Source organism: Euprymna scolopes, chromosome 46 (assembly GCF_053919585.1).
Source record: "Euprymna scolopes isolate OS-2025 chromosome 46, ASM5391958v1, whole genome shotgun sequence".
Classification (NCBI taxonomy): domain Eukaryota; kingdom Metazoa; phylum Mollusca; class Cephalopoda; order Sepiida; family Sepiolidae; genus Euprymna; species Euprymna scolopes.
The window spans coordinates 96,888,775-96,906,904 of NC_136527.1; the positions used below are offsets into that span (position 1 = coordinate 96,888,775).

Consider the following 18,130-nt stretch of genomic DNA (forward strand, 5'->3'; position numbering starts at 1 on the left):
AACAAAAAAGGTGAAGAATTAAAAAAAGAATGCAAAAATGTAAATGTCTTTGCAACTCATTCATTTTCACTTTCATAACACAAAAACATCTGTAAAAACTTGATAAAAGAATGCACAAACAATAAAATACAAATTTGCTGTCTTGGAATCTGAAATCAGTAGAAACATCCCCTACTGAAATTCCTGCACACCTCAAAAAAAAAAAAAAAAAAAAGATTCCTTCCCAATGCAATACTTTTCAAGCAATTACAGTGTCAGACTTGGTACTGCAATGACTCTGTAAACTGAAAAAATATACATAATAAAAAATGTTAAGCAAAATTGATTCATGTTAACACCTCTCCCAACACCACAGATTAACTACAAAAATACTTGATAAAACAAGACACAATTACAAATGTGTATGAAAAAAATTAAAATAAAAAAAATAAAAAAAATCAACCAAGCAATTGCTCATGATTTTCTGGTGTTTGATGGAATGTGAGTAGGCATACAGCCTGGATAATTTTCCAAGGTAAGTGATGATATTCATCATTATTGTCTTTTTGGATTAGTTCAGATATATCTCATAACTATAATTGTTTTATGTATATATTTATATGTCTAGATGTTATGTCTGCTATTTGCATGTTCCCTATAGAAAAAAAGCTACATAAAATCTACAAGTGTATTCTGATGTAAAATTAACTAGTAAATACAATGCTTGTGTTCCTGATATACCAACTATTTCTTATTAGCATATAAGTTGAATCATGAAATGTATCTCCCTTGCCTGTCTCTCTTTATACCTCTGTATTTATCTAGATCTGTCTATCTCTCTTTTCTTATTCTATATCCCTATTCCTCGCCTTGCTATCCACTATGTGTGAACTTATAGATTTCAACATGTCTAGATTGATAAGCTTCTCATTTACCGGTACCTAACTCCCGTTTTGAATACACGCTGAGATGCCTTGGTCTAAAAGATTGCACTCTATCAATACCTACATCCCCTCTTGTTTGGACTTAGAAATTTTTCAATTGAATACACTCTGAGATGCTTTGGTCTATAAGATTGTCACCTATCTATACCTACATCCCCTCTTGTTTGGACTTAGAATTTTTTCAATTGAATACACTCTGAGATGCTTTGGTCTACAAGATTGTCACCTATCTATACCTACATCCCCTGTTGTTTGGACTTAGAAATTTTTCAATTGAATACACACTGAGATGCCTTGGTCTATAAGATTGTCACCTATCTATACCTACATCCCCTCTTGTTTGGACTTAGAAATTTTTCAATTAAATACACTCTGAGATGCTTTGGTCTATAAGATTGTCACCTATCTATACCTACATCCCCTCTTGTTTGGACTTAGAAATTTTTCAGTTGAATACACGCTGAGATGCTTTGGTCTATAAGATTGTCACCTATCTATACCTACATCCCCTCTTGTTTGGACTTAGAAATTTTTCACTTGAATACACTCTGAGATGCTTTGGTCTATAAGATTGTCACCTATCTATACCTACATCCCCTCTTGTTTGGACTTAGAAATTTTTCACTTGAATACACTCTGAGATGCTTTGGTCTATAAGATTGTCACCTATCTATACCTACATCCCCTCTTGTTTGGACTTAGAAAATTTTCACTTGAATACACTCTGAGATGCTTTGGTCTATAAGATTGTTACCTATCGATACCTACATCCCCTCTTGTTTGGACTTAGAAATTTTTCAATTGAATACACTCTGAGATGCTTTGGTCTATAAGATTGTCACCTATCTATACCTACATCCCCTCTTGTTTGGGCTTAGAAATTTTTCAATTGAATACACGCCGAGATGCCTCGGTCTATAAGATTGTCACCTATCTATACCTACATCCCCTCTTGTTTGGACTTAGAAATTTTTCAATTGAATACACGCTGAGATGCCTTGGTCTATAAGATTGCCATCCATCAATACCTACATCCCCTCTTGTTTGGACTTAGAAATTTTTCAATTGAATACACTCTGAGATGCTTTGGTCTATAAGATTGTCACCTATCTATACCTACATCCCCTCTTGTTTGGACTTAGAAATTTTTCACTTGAATACACTCTGAGATTCTTAGGTCTATAAGATTGTCACCTATCTATACCTACATCCCCTCTTGTTTGGACTTAGAATTTTTTCAATTGAATACACTCTGAGATGCTTTGGTCTATAAGATTGTCACCTATCTATACCTACATCCCCTCTTGTTTGGGCTTAGAAATTTTTCAATTGAATACACGCCGAGATGCCTCGGTCTATAAGATTGTCACCTATCTATACCTACATCCCCTCTTGTTTGGACTTAGAAATTTTTCAATTGAATACACGCTGAGATGCCTTGGTCTATAAGATTGCCATCCATCAATACCTACATCCCCTCTTGTTTGGACTTAGAAATTTTTCAATTGAATACACTCTGAGATGCTTTGGTCTATAAGATTGTCACCTATCTATACCTACATCCCCTCTTGTTTGGACTTAGAAATTTTTCAATTGAATACACTCTGAGATGCTTTGGTCTATAAGATTGTCACCTATGTATACCTACATCCCCTCTTGTTTGGACTTAGAAATTTTTAAATTGAATACACGCTGAGATGCTTTGGTCTATAAGATTGTCACCTATCTATACCTACATCCCCTCTTGTTTGGACTTAGAATTTTTTCAATTGAATACACTCTGAGATGCTTTGGTCTACAAGATTGTCACCTATCTATACCTACATCCCCTCTTGTTTGGACTTAGAAATTTTTCAATTGAATACACGCTGAGATGCCTTGGTCTACAAGATTGTCACCTATCTATACCTACATCCCCTCTTGTTTGGACTTAGAATTTTTTCAATTGAATACACGCTGAGATGCCTTGGTCTACAAGATTACCACCTATCTATACCTACATCCCCTGTTGTTTGGACTTAGAAATTTTTCACTTGAATACACGCTGAGATGCCTTGGTCTATAAGATTGCCACCTATCTATACCTACATCCCCTCTTGTTTGGACTTAGAACTTTTTCAATTGAATACACTCTGAGATGCTTTGGTCTATAAGATTGTCACCTATCTATACCTACATCCCCTCTTGTTTGGACTTAGAAATTTTTCAATTAAATACACTCTGAGATGCTTTGGTCTATAAGATTGTCACCTATCTATACCTACATCCCCTCTTGTTTGGACTTAGAAATTTTTCACTTGAATACACTCTGAGATTCTTTGGTCTATAAGATTGTCACCTATCTATACCTACATCCCCTCTTGTTTGGACTTAGAAATTTTTCAATTGAATACACGCTGAGATGCCTTGGTCTATAAGATTGTCACCTATCTATACCTACATCCCCTCTTTTTTGGACTTAGAATTTTTTCAATTGAATACACTCTGAGATGCTTTGGTCTATAAGATTGTCACCTATCTATACCTACATCCCCTCTTGTTTGGACTTAGAAATTTTTCAATTGAATACACGCTGAGATGCCTTGGTCTATAAGATTGTCACCTATCTATACCTACATCCCCTCTTGTTTGGACTTAGAATTTATTCAATTGAATACACTCTGAGATGCTTTGGTCTACAAGATTGTCACCTATCTATACCTACATCCCCTCTTGTTTGGACTTAGAAATTTTTCAATTGAATACACTCTGAGATGCTTTGGTCTATAAGATTGTCACCTATCTATACCTACATCCCCTTTTGTTTGGACTTAGAATTTTTTCAATTGAATACACTCTGAGATGCTTTGGTCTACAAGATTGTCACCTATCTATACCTACATCCCCTGTTGTTTGGACTTAGAATTTTTTCAATTGAATACACTCTGAGATGCTTTGGTCTACAAGATTGTCACCTATCTATACCTACATCCCCTCTTGTTTTGACTCAGAATTTTTTCAATTGAATACACTCTGAGATGCTTTGGTCTACAAGATTGTCACCTATCTATACCTACATCCCCTCTTGTTTGGACTTAGAATTTTTTCAATTGAATACACTCTGAGATGCTTTGGTCTACAAGATTGTCACCTATCTATACCTACATCCCCTCTTGTTTGGACTTAGAAATTTTTCACTTGAATACACGCTGAGATGCCTTGGTCTACAAGATTGTCACCTATCTATACCTACATCCCCTCTTGTTTGGACTTAGAAATTTTTCACTTGAATACACGCTGAGATGCCTTGGTCTATAAGATTGTCACCTATCTATACCTACAACCCCTCTTGTTTGGACTTAGAAATTCTTCACTTGAATACACGCTGAGATGCCTTGGTCTATAAGATTGCACTCTATCAATACCTACATCCCCTCTTGTTTGGACTTAGAAATTTTTAAATTGAATACACGCTGAGATGCCTTGGTCTATAAGATTGTCACCTATCTATACCTACATCCCCTCTTGTTTGGACTTAGAAATTTTTCACTTGAATGCACGCTGAGATGCCTTGGTCTATAAGATTGTCACCTATCTATACCTACATCCATTCTTGTTTGGACTTAGAAATTTTTCAATTGAATACACGCTGAGATGCCTTGGTCTATAAGATTGTCACCTATCTATACCTACATCCCCTCTTGTTTGGACTTAGAAATTTTTCACTTGAATACACGCTGAGATGCCTTGGTCTATAAGATTGTCACCTATCTATACCTACATCCCCTCTTGTTTGGACTTAGAAATTTTTCAATTGAATACACGCTGAGATGCCTTGGTCTATAAGATTGTCACCTATCTATACCTACATCCCCTCTTGTTTGGACTTAGAAATTCTTCACTTGAATACACGCTGAGATGCCTTGGTCTATAAGATTGTCACTTATATATACCTACATCCCCTGTTGTTTGGACTTAGAAATTTTTCACTTGAATACACGCTGAGATGCCTTGGTCTATAAGATTGTCACCTATCTATACCTACATCCCCTCTTGTTTGGACTTAGAAATTTTTCACTTGAATACACGCTGAGATGCCTTGGTCTATAAGATTGTCACCTATCTATACCTACATCCCCTGTTGTTTGGACTTAGAAATTTTTCAATTAAATACACGCTGAGATGCCTTGGTCTATAAGATTGTCACCTATCTATACCTACATCCCCTCTTGTTTGGACTTAGAAATTTTTCAATTAAATACACGCTGAGATGCCTTGGTCTATAAGATTGTCACCTATCTATACCTACATCCCCTGTTGTTTGGACTTAGAAATTTTTCACTTGAATACACGCTGAGATGCCTTGGTCTATAAGATTGTCACTTATATATACCTACAGCCCCTGTTGTTTGGACTTAGAAATTTTTCACTTGAATACACGCTGAGATGCCTTGGTCTATAAGATTGTCACCTATCTATACCTACATCCCCTCTTGTTTGGACTAAGAAATTTTTCACTTGAATACACGCTGAGATGCCTTGGTCTATAAGATTGTCACCTATCTATACCTACATCCCCTCTTGTTTGGACTTAGAAATTTTTCACTTGAATACACGCTGAGATGCCTTGGTCTATAAGATTGTCACTTATATATACCTACAGCCCCTGTTGTTTGGACTTAGAAATATTTCACTTGAATACACGCTGAGATGCCTTGGTCTATAAGATTGTCACCTATCTATACCTACATCCCCTCTTGTATGGACTTAGAAATTTTTCAATTAAATACACGCTGAGATGCCTTGGTCTATAAGATTGTCACCTATCTATACCTACATCCCCTCTTGTTTGGACTTAGAAATTTTTCACTTGAATACACGCTGAGATGCCTTGGTCTATAAGATTGTCACTTATATATACCTACAGCCCCTGTTGTTTGGACTTAGAAATTTTTCACTTGAATACACGCTGAGATGCCTTGGTCTATAAGATTGTCACCTATCTATACCTACATCCCCTCTTGTTTGGACTTAGAAATTTTTCACAATGAACCGAATATAATATTTTAGACAAACGTTTTTTTTTATATTCACGCCCCCCCCCATTTGTGTAAGTGTCACACATTTTCAAGTTTCTCTTAAAAAGTAAATAATTAATTTATGTTTAATAGTTTTATATATCACAAATTGAAGAGAAAAGGTCAATAAATAACATATTCAAATTTAAAACAAAAAATCCCTTTTTTTAGAAATTTACCTGTAAAGTCCGAAGTTTAAAACCTTTTTTTAAAAAAAAAAAAAACACATTGTTTTTTTTTTTGTTTTTTTTTTTAATGAAACCTTGGTCCTTGCTCCTTTAATTGAAAGAAAAATTAGGGCTTGAATTACATTTTTCGAGGCGTTATAAGCTTGGAAAGACAGGGGGTCGAATAATTCACGCCTCTCATTTTGAAATGTCTATTAAAAAGTAAATAATTAATTTATAAATTATTAATCTTATAAGCTTGGAAAGATGGGGTGGAATTATTCACTATTTTCACGAAATTTCTGACACTGCCCACAGACAGACCGTTCCGTTGTATCACAGTTCTTAAGTGTTGCTAGACTAAAACTCATCAGGGCCAGTATACTTCTTCAGTGGTCCTAAACAAGGAAGGGAGATAATTCCAAACAGTCAGAGTTGTCTTCCTTCAAGAATCTACGAAATTTTTGTTTTTACTTATTTTAAAACGTTTATTTACTTCAGAACAAAATTAGTGTTGAGACTTAAGTTATAACAAGACCGAAATGACTGTCATGAGACCGACGTCTCGGTGTATATGAGAAGAAAGCACCACCAACCTCTATACGTAGTTAATTTTCATGTCGAAAATAGTAATATATCCAAAAATGACGAAAATTCAGCAAGTAGAAAGTTGATTTATAAAGTAGAATTATAATGAATCAATGTAAATTAATATTCTATTCACAAAGAAATCAGTCTTAATTAAGTTTATATATATATGTGTGTGTGTGTGTGTGTGTGTGTGTGTGTGTGTGTGTGTGTGTGTGTGTGTACGGCGCACGTGCTCTGTAAATCGATTACAGCTCGTTACATTTCAAACATCGCAGACCCACACGTTGTTTGGTACCATCGCAAACGAACAAAAAAAATAAAATAAAATGAAATAAATAAAAATCCGACCCAGCAATTTTTTAAGTGCAAATTAGTGATAGGATAATTCCTATATTTTCCCGATTCCAGTGCAATTACTGATTCCGATTATTTATAAATCTCTAAAGACTAGCATGTTAAATGTGCAGATATTTTCTTAAACGTAATGAAAAAACATGATATGGGAATAAACTATAGTTTAAAATCAATAAATATTGATTATTTTATCAGTATTACCAGCAGCGGAAGATATCAAATAAAAACATAATTAAAAGAATCGTTTTGGCATCAGAAAAGTGGCACATATTATTAATCGTCCCAACACTAACGCAAATGAAATGCATTATTCGTGGTTTTGTCCAACGCATTTCATTATCTTTCAAAAGTCTTTTCGTACACATATGTGCTTAGCAAAGCTGTGCCACATAACATGTGCTTTTTCAAAGTCTCTGTCTCTGCCACCTGACGCTGACCCTGTCGTTTTGAAATTCAGAGGGAACTCTTTCTCTCTCTCTCTCTTTCTCTCTCTCTCTCTCTCTCTGTCTCTCTCTCTCTTTCTCACACACACACACACACACGTGCCGAGACAAAACTTTGTTTTATATAATAGTATCCTCTCTTTCATAAGTAAAACAAAACAAAAACAAAAAAACATACACTCAATAGAGTTGGTATGTATGGAAAATATAAACGACATTTTGGTTGCAACACTCACGCACAAATGTAATTAAAACCAACAAAACATTCAATGAAAAGAAATGAATTCGAATTACATTTTCTTTCAAAAAAACAACGAACGATAATACAATAAAATGGCTACTCAGAATCAAATATTGATTTTTTTAAGACGAATGTTTTAATTTGAGAAAAGATGCGGGAATAAAAATGATGTATGGAATATACTGTCGCTTCTTTATTAATATTAATCGATGTGGTTCCTCATATGCAAATTATTCAATCACTTGTTTTTTGTTTTTTTTTTTGTTTTTTTTTAATATTTATTTCATGTTTCCAGGCGACACGCATCCCCGGGATTTCCAGCATATTTAGCACCCTTTCTGTGTTTTCCTTCGTTGTTCTCAAAGAGAGGCTTTCCGCTGAAACCGGTCGATTCTGAATTGAGAAAGGTCGTATGTGGACGCTTTCCCCATCGCTAAATTTCCAAGGATCTTTCCAACAATGGGCGCAAGCTTAAAACCATGACCTGCAAGAGAGAATAAAAATATCGAGAAAGGCACCATTAGAGAACTTATTTCCAAACTTTAAAAACGTGAATGTTGTACGCCAGTGTTAACTTTGAAATTCTTCTAAGACCTGGTCGAGAAAATCAGTTTGGGAGAACCTTCAACAGTCGGTCGCATTCAAATCACATTTTTCTTCACTCTATAATTCCCTCTTGTCAAACTTTCACAAGAAAAAGAAACACTCGACTACCTACAACCACGATAAACGATTTCCCCCACTCTATATCTGTGCCTAAATTTAAATGCAGTCGTACATCTAAACAATATCATATAAATGCGGAAGTACCTCAGGGGTCTATCCTTGGACCTTTATTATTCCTGATATTCATAAATGACCTCCCTGATTAAATTGTTTCGGAGATGGGTATATTTGCTTATGACACCACTCTCTATAACAGGCACAAAGGGAAAACAAATGAACACACATCTAAGGAAATAACAGAAACACTAGAGAATGACTTCCAATCTCTAGTGGAATGGGAACAAAAATGGATGGTCACATTCAATGCTGCCAAGACTAAACTTGTTTCCTTCAATAGTTACAAGAAACCTTCTCTACCACCAATAGCAATGGCCAAGAACACATTACCTGAAAGTACTTTCATAAACTCCTAAGCCTAACATTTACAGGGAACATGAGCTGGAATAGATACATTGAGAGCATTGCCAAGGCTGTTGCAAAAAAGGTGGGCTCTCTCTACCGTGCTGGAAAAAGACTTACGCCTGAAATTATCCTGTACCTCTATAAGGCCACCATTCGCCCATGTATGGAGTACTGTTGTCACATTTGGGCTGGTGCATCTGCTGGTTTTCTCTCACTCCTGGACAGGGTTCAAAAGAGAGTCGCCAACCTGATAGGTCCTGAACTTTCATCTAGGCTTCAGCCTCTGTCCAATCGACGAAATGTTTCATCCCTCTGCCTTTTCTACAAATACTTTAATAGTGAATGCTCTGATGAACTACAAGCACTTGTACCTCCTCGACGTGACTACCTCCGACAAACCCGAAAAACAACTAAGTCCCACCCCTTTACAGTAGAGATCCCTAGGTGTAAGAAAGCCTTTTACTCCAATAGTTTCTTCCCCAGAACTGCAAGACTTTGGAACTCCCTTCCGGATTCTGCTTTCCCAACTGTACTGATATGCAGAAGTTCAAGTGTAATGTGAACAAACATCTTGCTACTCATTTCTCTTCATAATTCCCTTACAACTTATGCCTCGGATAGTGGCCCTCTACTTCAAAGTGGCACTGTGCTTTGTTTGGGGTGAAAATTGATTCATAAAAAAAGATAAAAAGAGAGAACGAAAAAAGAGGAAAAGAAAGAGAGAAAAGTGGGAGTTTTTTGGGCCAGTATTAAAGTGCAGTAATATCTTCTGTTTTCCGTCAGAGGGGAAATCCTTCTCAACCGAGGCATTTTCTTTTGTCCCATTCAGAGTATCATTTTTGCAAAACCGACGTTGTGTCTGACTTTACTCTCAAATGAATGTCAGTAATTTTTTTTTAATGAACCAAACCACAGTAAATTGTAATCATCAATCATAGATGTGTGTGTGTGTGTGTGTGTGTGTGTGTGTGTGTGTGTGTGTGTGTGTGTGTGTGTGTGTTACCAGCGAATGGTAAAAACTAGACACAAGGTAGAGATTAACTAATAGACATATGTAGATTAAAATTCGTAATAATAGAAAGATGTAGCCAAGGGAGATAACTCTAGCGAAAATAGTTCTAAGAAAGAAAACTCTCATTAAAAATCTATAAATACTAAAAAATACAACGTAAATAAATACATAAATATTAGCCTGGCAAAAAAAAAAAAAAAAAAAAAAAAAAAAAGTTCAGTCTGAATTTGATAAAACAAAAAAAGTAATTTTCACCAACAACTAGGCTTCGGACGATGTGATCTCTGAATTTCTTGCCGCTCTTCTAAAATACGCCATGGACTGAGGGAGATAACCCTATTTAATTTAGAAATTCGTTCATCTTTTTTTTATTCTTTCATATGACAGTTTGGCGCTTCTACACTATTGGGGCGAAGTTTCTGAAATCGTATTACTGAATTTCATATGAAAAGAATCGTATCTACGTATTCCTCGTATTTTTTAAGATGATGATATAAAAAAATTACGAAAATCGATAAGGTAGAAAATTATTTATTAAAGAAAATAAAAAATACAACTTGATGGAAACGATCGTAAGACACAGGTTAGTTCAAAAGGGAGGTAATTTTCCGTTTCTATTTAAACTAGATGACCGCAATTATTCCTACTACTACGACGATTAAAGTCATTCAGTCGGACATATATTCGGTGAATTTCTAACAACATTTTGTGTAATTATTTAGTTTGAACTCATTTTCCCAAACTTACCGTATTCAACAGCAAGCACACACTGCCATTCTCCTTTTTCAAATATATCGATAAACATTGTATGATTTTCGAACCGATTACACATTTTAAAGTGAGTAAAACCACTAAAAACCCTTTTTTCCAGTTAGGTAGAAAAGTAACTTATCTTGCCTTTGGTAACATTTATTTGTTAGTTGTTTTTTTACCACTTTTTTGAATCTATGTGTACAGTAATACAAACCCGGAAGATCCAACAAATATGTGTATAATTTTATAAAAAAAAAAATCAGTTCCGTTAAAAAAGAAAAAAGTAAATAAATAAATAAATAAATAAATAATAATAATAATAATAATAATAATAATAATAATAATAATAATAATAATAATACCAAAAACAAATAAGGTCTGCAATGCAAGGGGAGTAACTCTAAAGTTTAAATTTAATTTCATAAAAGTTAGAGTTATCTCCCCTTTGCTCTATGTTGGAATTTGCAATTGATATTGAAACACTTTATTTGTTTTTGCGTCATTGATACAAACCCTTCGGTAGATGTGCCTTCCGAATTTCTTCGAATGTATCGTCCATGTTTTTACATCATCGTATCATTATATAAAAATAACAACAATATGTCTACATACATGCAGTGATAGTAATGTCAGAAACCGATTTTAGAATGCGTGAAAAAAAAATTGAATAATTCGACCTCCTATTTTTACAAGCTTATAACTGCTTAAAAAATGTAATTCAAACCCTATTTGTTTTTTCAATTAAAGGAGCAAAGAGCAACTTTTAAAAAAAATAACAGGTTTAATAGCAAATTATGCAATTTTTTTTAATCGGCTTTCTTTAAAAAAGATTTGAAGAAAATCAACGAAATTTTTCTTCCTTCAAGTATAAAAAATCGATATAAATTCCAAAAAATCACTTATCTAAAAAAAAAAAAAAAAAAAACTCAATGTGTAGTTCCATTCTTTATTGTTAAAAATTTTTCCATATTTATATTTTAAATTCCAATTTTTTTTAAATAAAATAATTTTTTAAACAACTATTTGAAAAACGTGCGATCATGGAAGCATTTTTCGAAAAACCAGAAGTAATCTTTCTCCTTGTGTTGAACTACGGATGAACAAAAGGACATAAAAACCACACATTCACGTTAGGTGTGTAGCCTTGTACCTGGATGAACGTGTGTTACCATAGTTAAAAAATAGTCAAATTTTACTCATAGGATTATTCCTTAAAAAACGTGCCATCACGTGGCATTACTAAACGGAACTTTTATATACCAAACTGAAATTTTTCGTTTAAGATGACAGCTTCATATCTATCTATCTATCTATATATATATATATATATATATATATATATATATATATATATATAAATTTAACTCTTGGTTCGTTCGTAATTAATAGTCTAAATAACCACTGGAATATATATATATATATATATATATATATATATATATATATATATATATATATATATATATGTTAATTACCCCTAACCTTTTTTCCTTAAGAAAGAAGTTGTGTGACTCGATAACACACTACAGAAGATGACAGTTTCATATATATATATATATATATATATATATATATATATATATATTATATATATATATATATATATATATATATATATAAATTTAACTCTTGGTTCGTTCGTAATTAATAGTCTAAATAACCACTGGAATGACTGGTTCGACATTTTAGTATAATATGTTTACTGTACCCATGTGTGTTTTTACATATCTCTTTTTAATTATAACATCAGACTGAATTTTGCTATAATAAATAGGTGTTTTTCCTTGTACGGATGGGGAATTTTTTTTATTTGAGGACAATTATTTCACGCCGCGTGCCATCACGTGACATTACTAAACGGAACTTTTATATACCAAACTGACATTTTTCGTTTAAAAATGGAATCATTTCTCTTTCGTTAATATATATATATATATATATATATATATATATATATATATATATATATATATATTTCGTGTTTTATATATAAAGTACAATTGTTGAATGTTATTCTTTTGACTATATTTGTTTTTAGGAGAAGCACAATTAAAAAAAAGATTAAAACGGAGCGAAATTTAAATTTCCATTCCATTTTTACAACAATCGTAAACAAGTGCATACTTCGTAAGTTTTATCGTAAGTTAACGAGCAACCCATAAAAATCTGCTTAAAATATTGTAAATGTATATATTATATATATATATATATATATATATATATATATATATATATATATATAACCTCTCCCTAACATACTGACAATAATTTGGTTCCGTCCTTCCCTATAAGAGGGATTGATTTACTAGGATTTGTATTAGAAGCTGAGCAAAATTATTCAATTGTTGAATTTTTTACATTTTGGTTAAATTTGTTAGTTTGCAATCGCTAAAAGCCCACACAAAAAATTGAACAAAAGACAAAATTAAAAAGAATGGTACTCATGCAGAATTTAACCCCCTCCCTTGGATTCCAATTAGTTTAGGGTTCGACCGGCAATCACTGGATTCAGCCGAGCGTTGTTCAAATGTTGAAACACTAAATCAACCTTTTATTTATTTTTTTTCATAGTTAATTATTGATGGGAGCATTTTTTCTGTTTATTTTCTTAACATCTATTGACAAAAAAAAATTGTACATTCTTTGAAAAAAAATTTTAACTTTTCTCTACTTTCACCTAACTATTTACGGTGTTCATATAAAGCATTCATTTTTTCTTTTCATGATAAAAATTCTGTTTTCAAAAAGAAATGTTTACTGCCAACTTTCTTTTAAAAAAAAAAGTGCAAGTTTTTCTGAAAAACAAAAAACTTTCACCTAACAATTTATGGTAAATAATTCACCTTTTCTTGGGGAAAAAACAACTTTTATTGATAAAAAAAATTGCAAAAATAATAAAATAAATAAACAATAAAAAATGCATTTTTTTATGGGGAATGTGTTCCATTTTAACAAACTGAGCCACAGCAACGCGTGGCCGGGTGCAGCTTTGTGTGTAAATAAAAAATATATATATATGAACACGTGATCGCTAAAAACAATGGACTTAGATATAACATTCATTAGCTTACCAGTAATAGCAGGAGCACATTTTCAAAAGTAGGTTAATCTTTTTTTTTTTAATAGAAACATGTAATGATAATAATTACCTGAAAATCCAGCTCCTATGATCAAATTTGGATGAAGAGGGTGTTTGTCTAATACAAAATGCTCATCGGGAGTTTTCTGTTGGAGATAGTGAAAAGAGGGAGTTGTTGGAAAAAAATCAAAGATACATAGTCAAGAGATACACCCGAATTATATATATATATATGTGTGTGTGTGTGTGTGTGTGTGTGTGTGTGTGTGTGTGTGTGTGTGTGTGTGTGTGTGTGTGTGTGTGTGCGTGTGTGTGTGTGTACGTGTATGTGTGTATGTGTGTGTATGTGTGTATGTGTATGTGTGTATGTGTATGTGTGTGTGTATGTGTGTATGTGTGTGTGTATGTGTGTGTATGTGTATGTGTGTATGTGTGTATGTGTGTGTATGTGTGTATGTGTGTATGCGTGTGTGTGTATGTGTGTGTGCGTGTGTGTATGTGTGTGTATGTGTATGTGCGTGTGCATGTGTATGTGTGTGTATGTGTGTGGGTGTATGTGTATGTGTGTGTATGTGTATGTGTGCGTGTGTGTGTATGTGTGCGTGTGTGTGTGCGTGTGTGTGTATGTGTGTGTGTGTACTAGTCTTCCCGTTGGTCCTTGAAGGGTATGTGTGTGTATGTGTGCGTGTGTGTGTATGTGTGTGTGTGTGTGTGTGTACTAGTCTTCCCGTTGGTCCTTGAAGGGTAAGATGAAACAATTTTCAAAATAAAAAGTGATTTTGCAATTTTATTGTCTTTTATTGTCTTGAGAAAACATTTTTTTTAAGTAATGAGTGAAAGAAATAAAAACTCAGGAAGCCTCCAGAGCACTACTGCATACACTAATTAAAATTAAGGAGACCCTACTAGGTGCGTGTCTAATACAAAATACTCGTCCGGGGTTTTCTGTTGGAGATGGTAAAAGGAGGAACTTATTGGAAAAAATCAAAGATACATAGTGAGGAAAATTATATATATATATATATATATATATATATATATATATATATATATAGGGTGACCCAACGTTGCTCGGGATTGAATGATGATCAACAAATTTTTCACACTCCTATATTCTTATTGTCATCTAAATCAGTAAAATCAACCATTTCTAACTTGAACTTAACGGCATCGTCGCCCTCTAGAAAAGATAAAACCCTGTATGGTGGCCTTAACTATCCACTCACCTTCCATTAATTTACTTATACTAAACATGGTTAAATAATTGCACTCACTCACCGTATATATACAATGCTCAACAATACAAGGGTCTGGTTCTAATCCAGGAAAGACATCTTTCACAAATTCACTGCATGTTTTGATGGCCCAATCATTTTCAACTTGGTCTCGTCTGTCGGGATCAATAACAGGTCCATCGTGTAGCGCCACCTGTTGAGTTTAGAAGAAAAAGAATAGATAAAAGTCTATTACGATGAACAAAGGGTCATAAATCGATTTGATATTAAATGTAACTTTCATTTTTTTCATATTGCCACCCGGACTTAGAGTTAGTTTTTGGGTTAATAGATATCATAGTTTTTCATATATAATTGGTGGGCATATATATATATATATATATATATATATATATATAGTAAGTTATAAAATATACATGGCGATTAAGCTACACTGAATATTCCGCGTTTCATCCACTCTAGGATTCTTCAGGCTTATGCGAGAATTTTGTGGTCTCGCGTTTTATATACGGACCTTCTATTGAGTTTTTAGTTAGCGTTGTTTTCATACAATATTTTTTATTATTAAATGTACTTTTGTGGTCATAATATCGAGTTTTGAAATCTAAGGAAGTCATACCTACGTAATATTTCTTGTTATTCAGGTTTTCTTTCACAAATATTGTTGCCTGGTAAACTATGCTTTTGGTTAGACATTTATTTTGTAGTTGGCAAAGTGTGCAGTATCTACAGTTGCATTTGTCTTGTTCGTTATTAGTATTTTTATTTTTATTTCTGGTATGGTTGTTGTTGTCCGGAGTTGGTTTATTATTATTATTATTATTATTATTATTATTATTATTATTATTATTATTATTTCTGTTAGTTACATATGTGTTTTTTGTGTTAGTTTTATTTTTGTCATGGTGTGCACTTTTTTATCGTTTATTTTGTTGTTTTCATAGCATTTATTTAATATTTTGTTATTATGTGCTTTAATTATCGTCTCTAAATTTTCGCAGCAGCGGTAGGATAACTTTAGGGTATTTTTATTGAAAATTTTGTGTAAGGGGTTGGTTGCGGGAAAGTTCTTTTCGATAAGATCTACAAATTTCTTGCCAAGTTTTGTTTTTAACATTTGATTGTATGGTGCCATATACCAGATTATATTTCTTTTTCTTCTATTTTTAATTTTATTATAGTTATTGGTGTTTTGTTGCTTATATTTGCTATCAATATTTTTTTATCCACTATTTTTTAGGGATGTTTCATAAATATTGGTTGACCTGTTAAATGCATTTTCATCGCTTGAGTTATTGCTGAGTCTACTTACGATCGAGTTAGGAATCTGTTCTATAATTGATGGTGGGTGATTGGACTTAGGGTTTACGTATATTAGATTAGCGTTATCTTTTAAATAGGGTTCATATGTGTTTTTATCTAAATTTAACGTGACGTCCAGGAAGTTTGTTATTTTTATGTTAGCTAATACGTCTACTTTTAGGCCTAGTTTTTTCATTTCCTTGTGTATGATTTTCTTAAAATTATCTCCCTATATATCCTATATATATATATGTATATATATGTGTGTGTGTGTGTGTGTATATATATATATATATATATATATATATATATATATATATATATATATATTACTATAATAATTGAATACCTATAGACACTAGTGCTTCATCCTTTCGGAAATCTAAAGTGCAGGGTGTCACGATTAACACCAGTCGAACGATTCGAACCCTGCAACACGAGACATCTCTGACTCGTGTTGTGGGGTATATATTAAGGGGATTAGAACAACAGTCTGAAGAGCAGAGTATATTTTAATGTATTAATACATTCACTAATGTAATTAAAATAAAATAAAAGAAAACAGTGTTCGTTGTAATGTAGATATATAATAAGTTCGATAGGCATATATATTCTAGAACTATTTTAATATTGAGTAAGATGATTGATAATTTGTAATCAAAATTAAAAATCGGTTTCACAAGGAAGAACAAACAAAATCAATAAATTGTACGATCGATATAGAGTAAGATGATTGATAATTTCAGAAACGATGTTTTTATTGGGATAGACAATAAGTCTTGGACAATAATTTTATTATATAGTTTTTTGAAACAAAGTGTCCTCATCAGCAGAAAATATTGGGTGGGGGTTTTACAAACGTTACAAAAATATATAAAACGTTACAAAAATATATAAAATGTTGCAAAATTACAATAAAATATAAAACGTTGCAAAAAAAATATTACAAACGTTACAAAAATATATAAAATGTTACAAAATTACAAAAATATAGAAAATGTTGCAATGATGTATAAAACGTTGCAAAAATTTACAAAACGTTCAAAAAATATATAAAACGTTACAAATTTACAAACCTTAACTAATCCAGGGTATTCGTATGAAGGGATCCCATAAAAGTGGGCTGAATCCGTGTCATAGATGAAAGGAAGGAATTTGCCTACTTCGTATTGGTCAGGGATCTTTGCTTTAAAATAACCAACACTAATTCGGACAGGCTGAAAGAAAATAAATAATTCCGTTGTGAATGTTGTATTTATTTGCTTCTCCACTGAGCAAATTAGGCACAAGGCCGTTTTTTAATGTTGAGAGACAGGGGGAGGGGAAAAGGGGACCAACTTCCGAGAGGTGGGAAATGGGAGCTGGATAGTGATTTGCCAGCTGGCCCATGTAGGGTTGCCCCTACATGGACCAGAAGATTGCCGCAAGGGCAATGGTCTTTGATTGCAGCATTTGCCGGAACAGATACTACACTTTGATCTTGGCCCGAAGGCCACAAAGGTGCCTCCCCGAGGTGGGGGGGGCGTGTTGTTCCGTTGAGAATGTGTTGCAATATTTTTTATATAATTAGAGGGCAGATATTGACTTGCTGCCCACCCCCACAAGATGTGGCACAAGGTCAGAAAGTGGGGGATATCAAGCCAGAGCCCCTAAAGGAGGGGCACTCTGGCCTAGCAAAAATTGCCTCGGGATCCCATTAGCACTATTCCGTAGGGGCGCCTTAAGCAAAAAGCAAGAAACTGTCCCCACCCAAAAGCCAGGCGGCAAGGCCTGGGAGGGTGAACCTCCTAGGTAATACCCAGGTAGGATACCTGTTTGACAGGTACAAGGCAAGTTCCTGGCCTT

General features: G+C 33.4%; 1 protein-coding gene across 1 annotated transcript in view; it reads right to left on the minus strand.

The window, feature by feature from the left end:
- Positions 1–18,130, minus strand: part of LOC145270185 (uncharacterized) — a 149,768-nt gene that overhangs the window by 107,886 nt on the left and 23,752 nt on the right. Inside the window, exons 9-10 of the mRNA XM_080125814.1 lie at positions 17,362–17,502; positions 15,027–15,176 (exon numbers count right to left, since the gene is read on the minus strand). Of these exons, the coding sequence (XP_079981940.1) occupies positions 15,027–15,176; positions 17,362–17,502 (291 nt within the window). The remainder of the gene's footprint in view (positions 1–15,026; positions 15,177–17,361; positions 17,503–18,130) is intronic.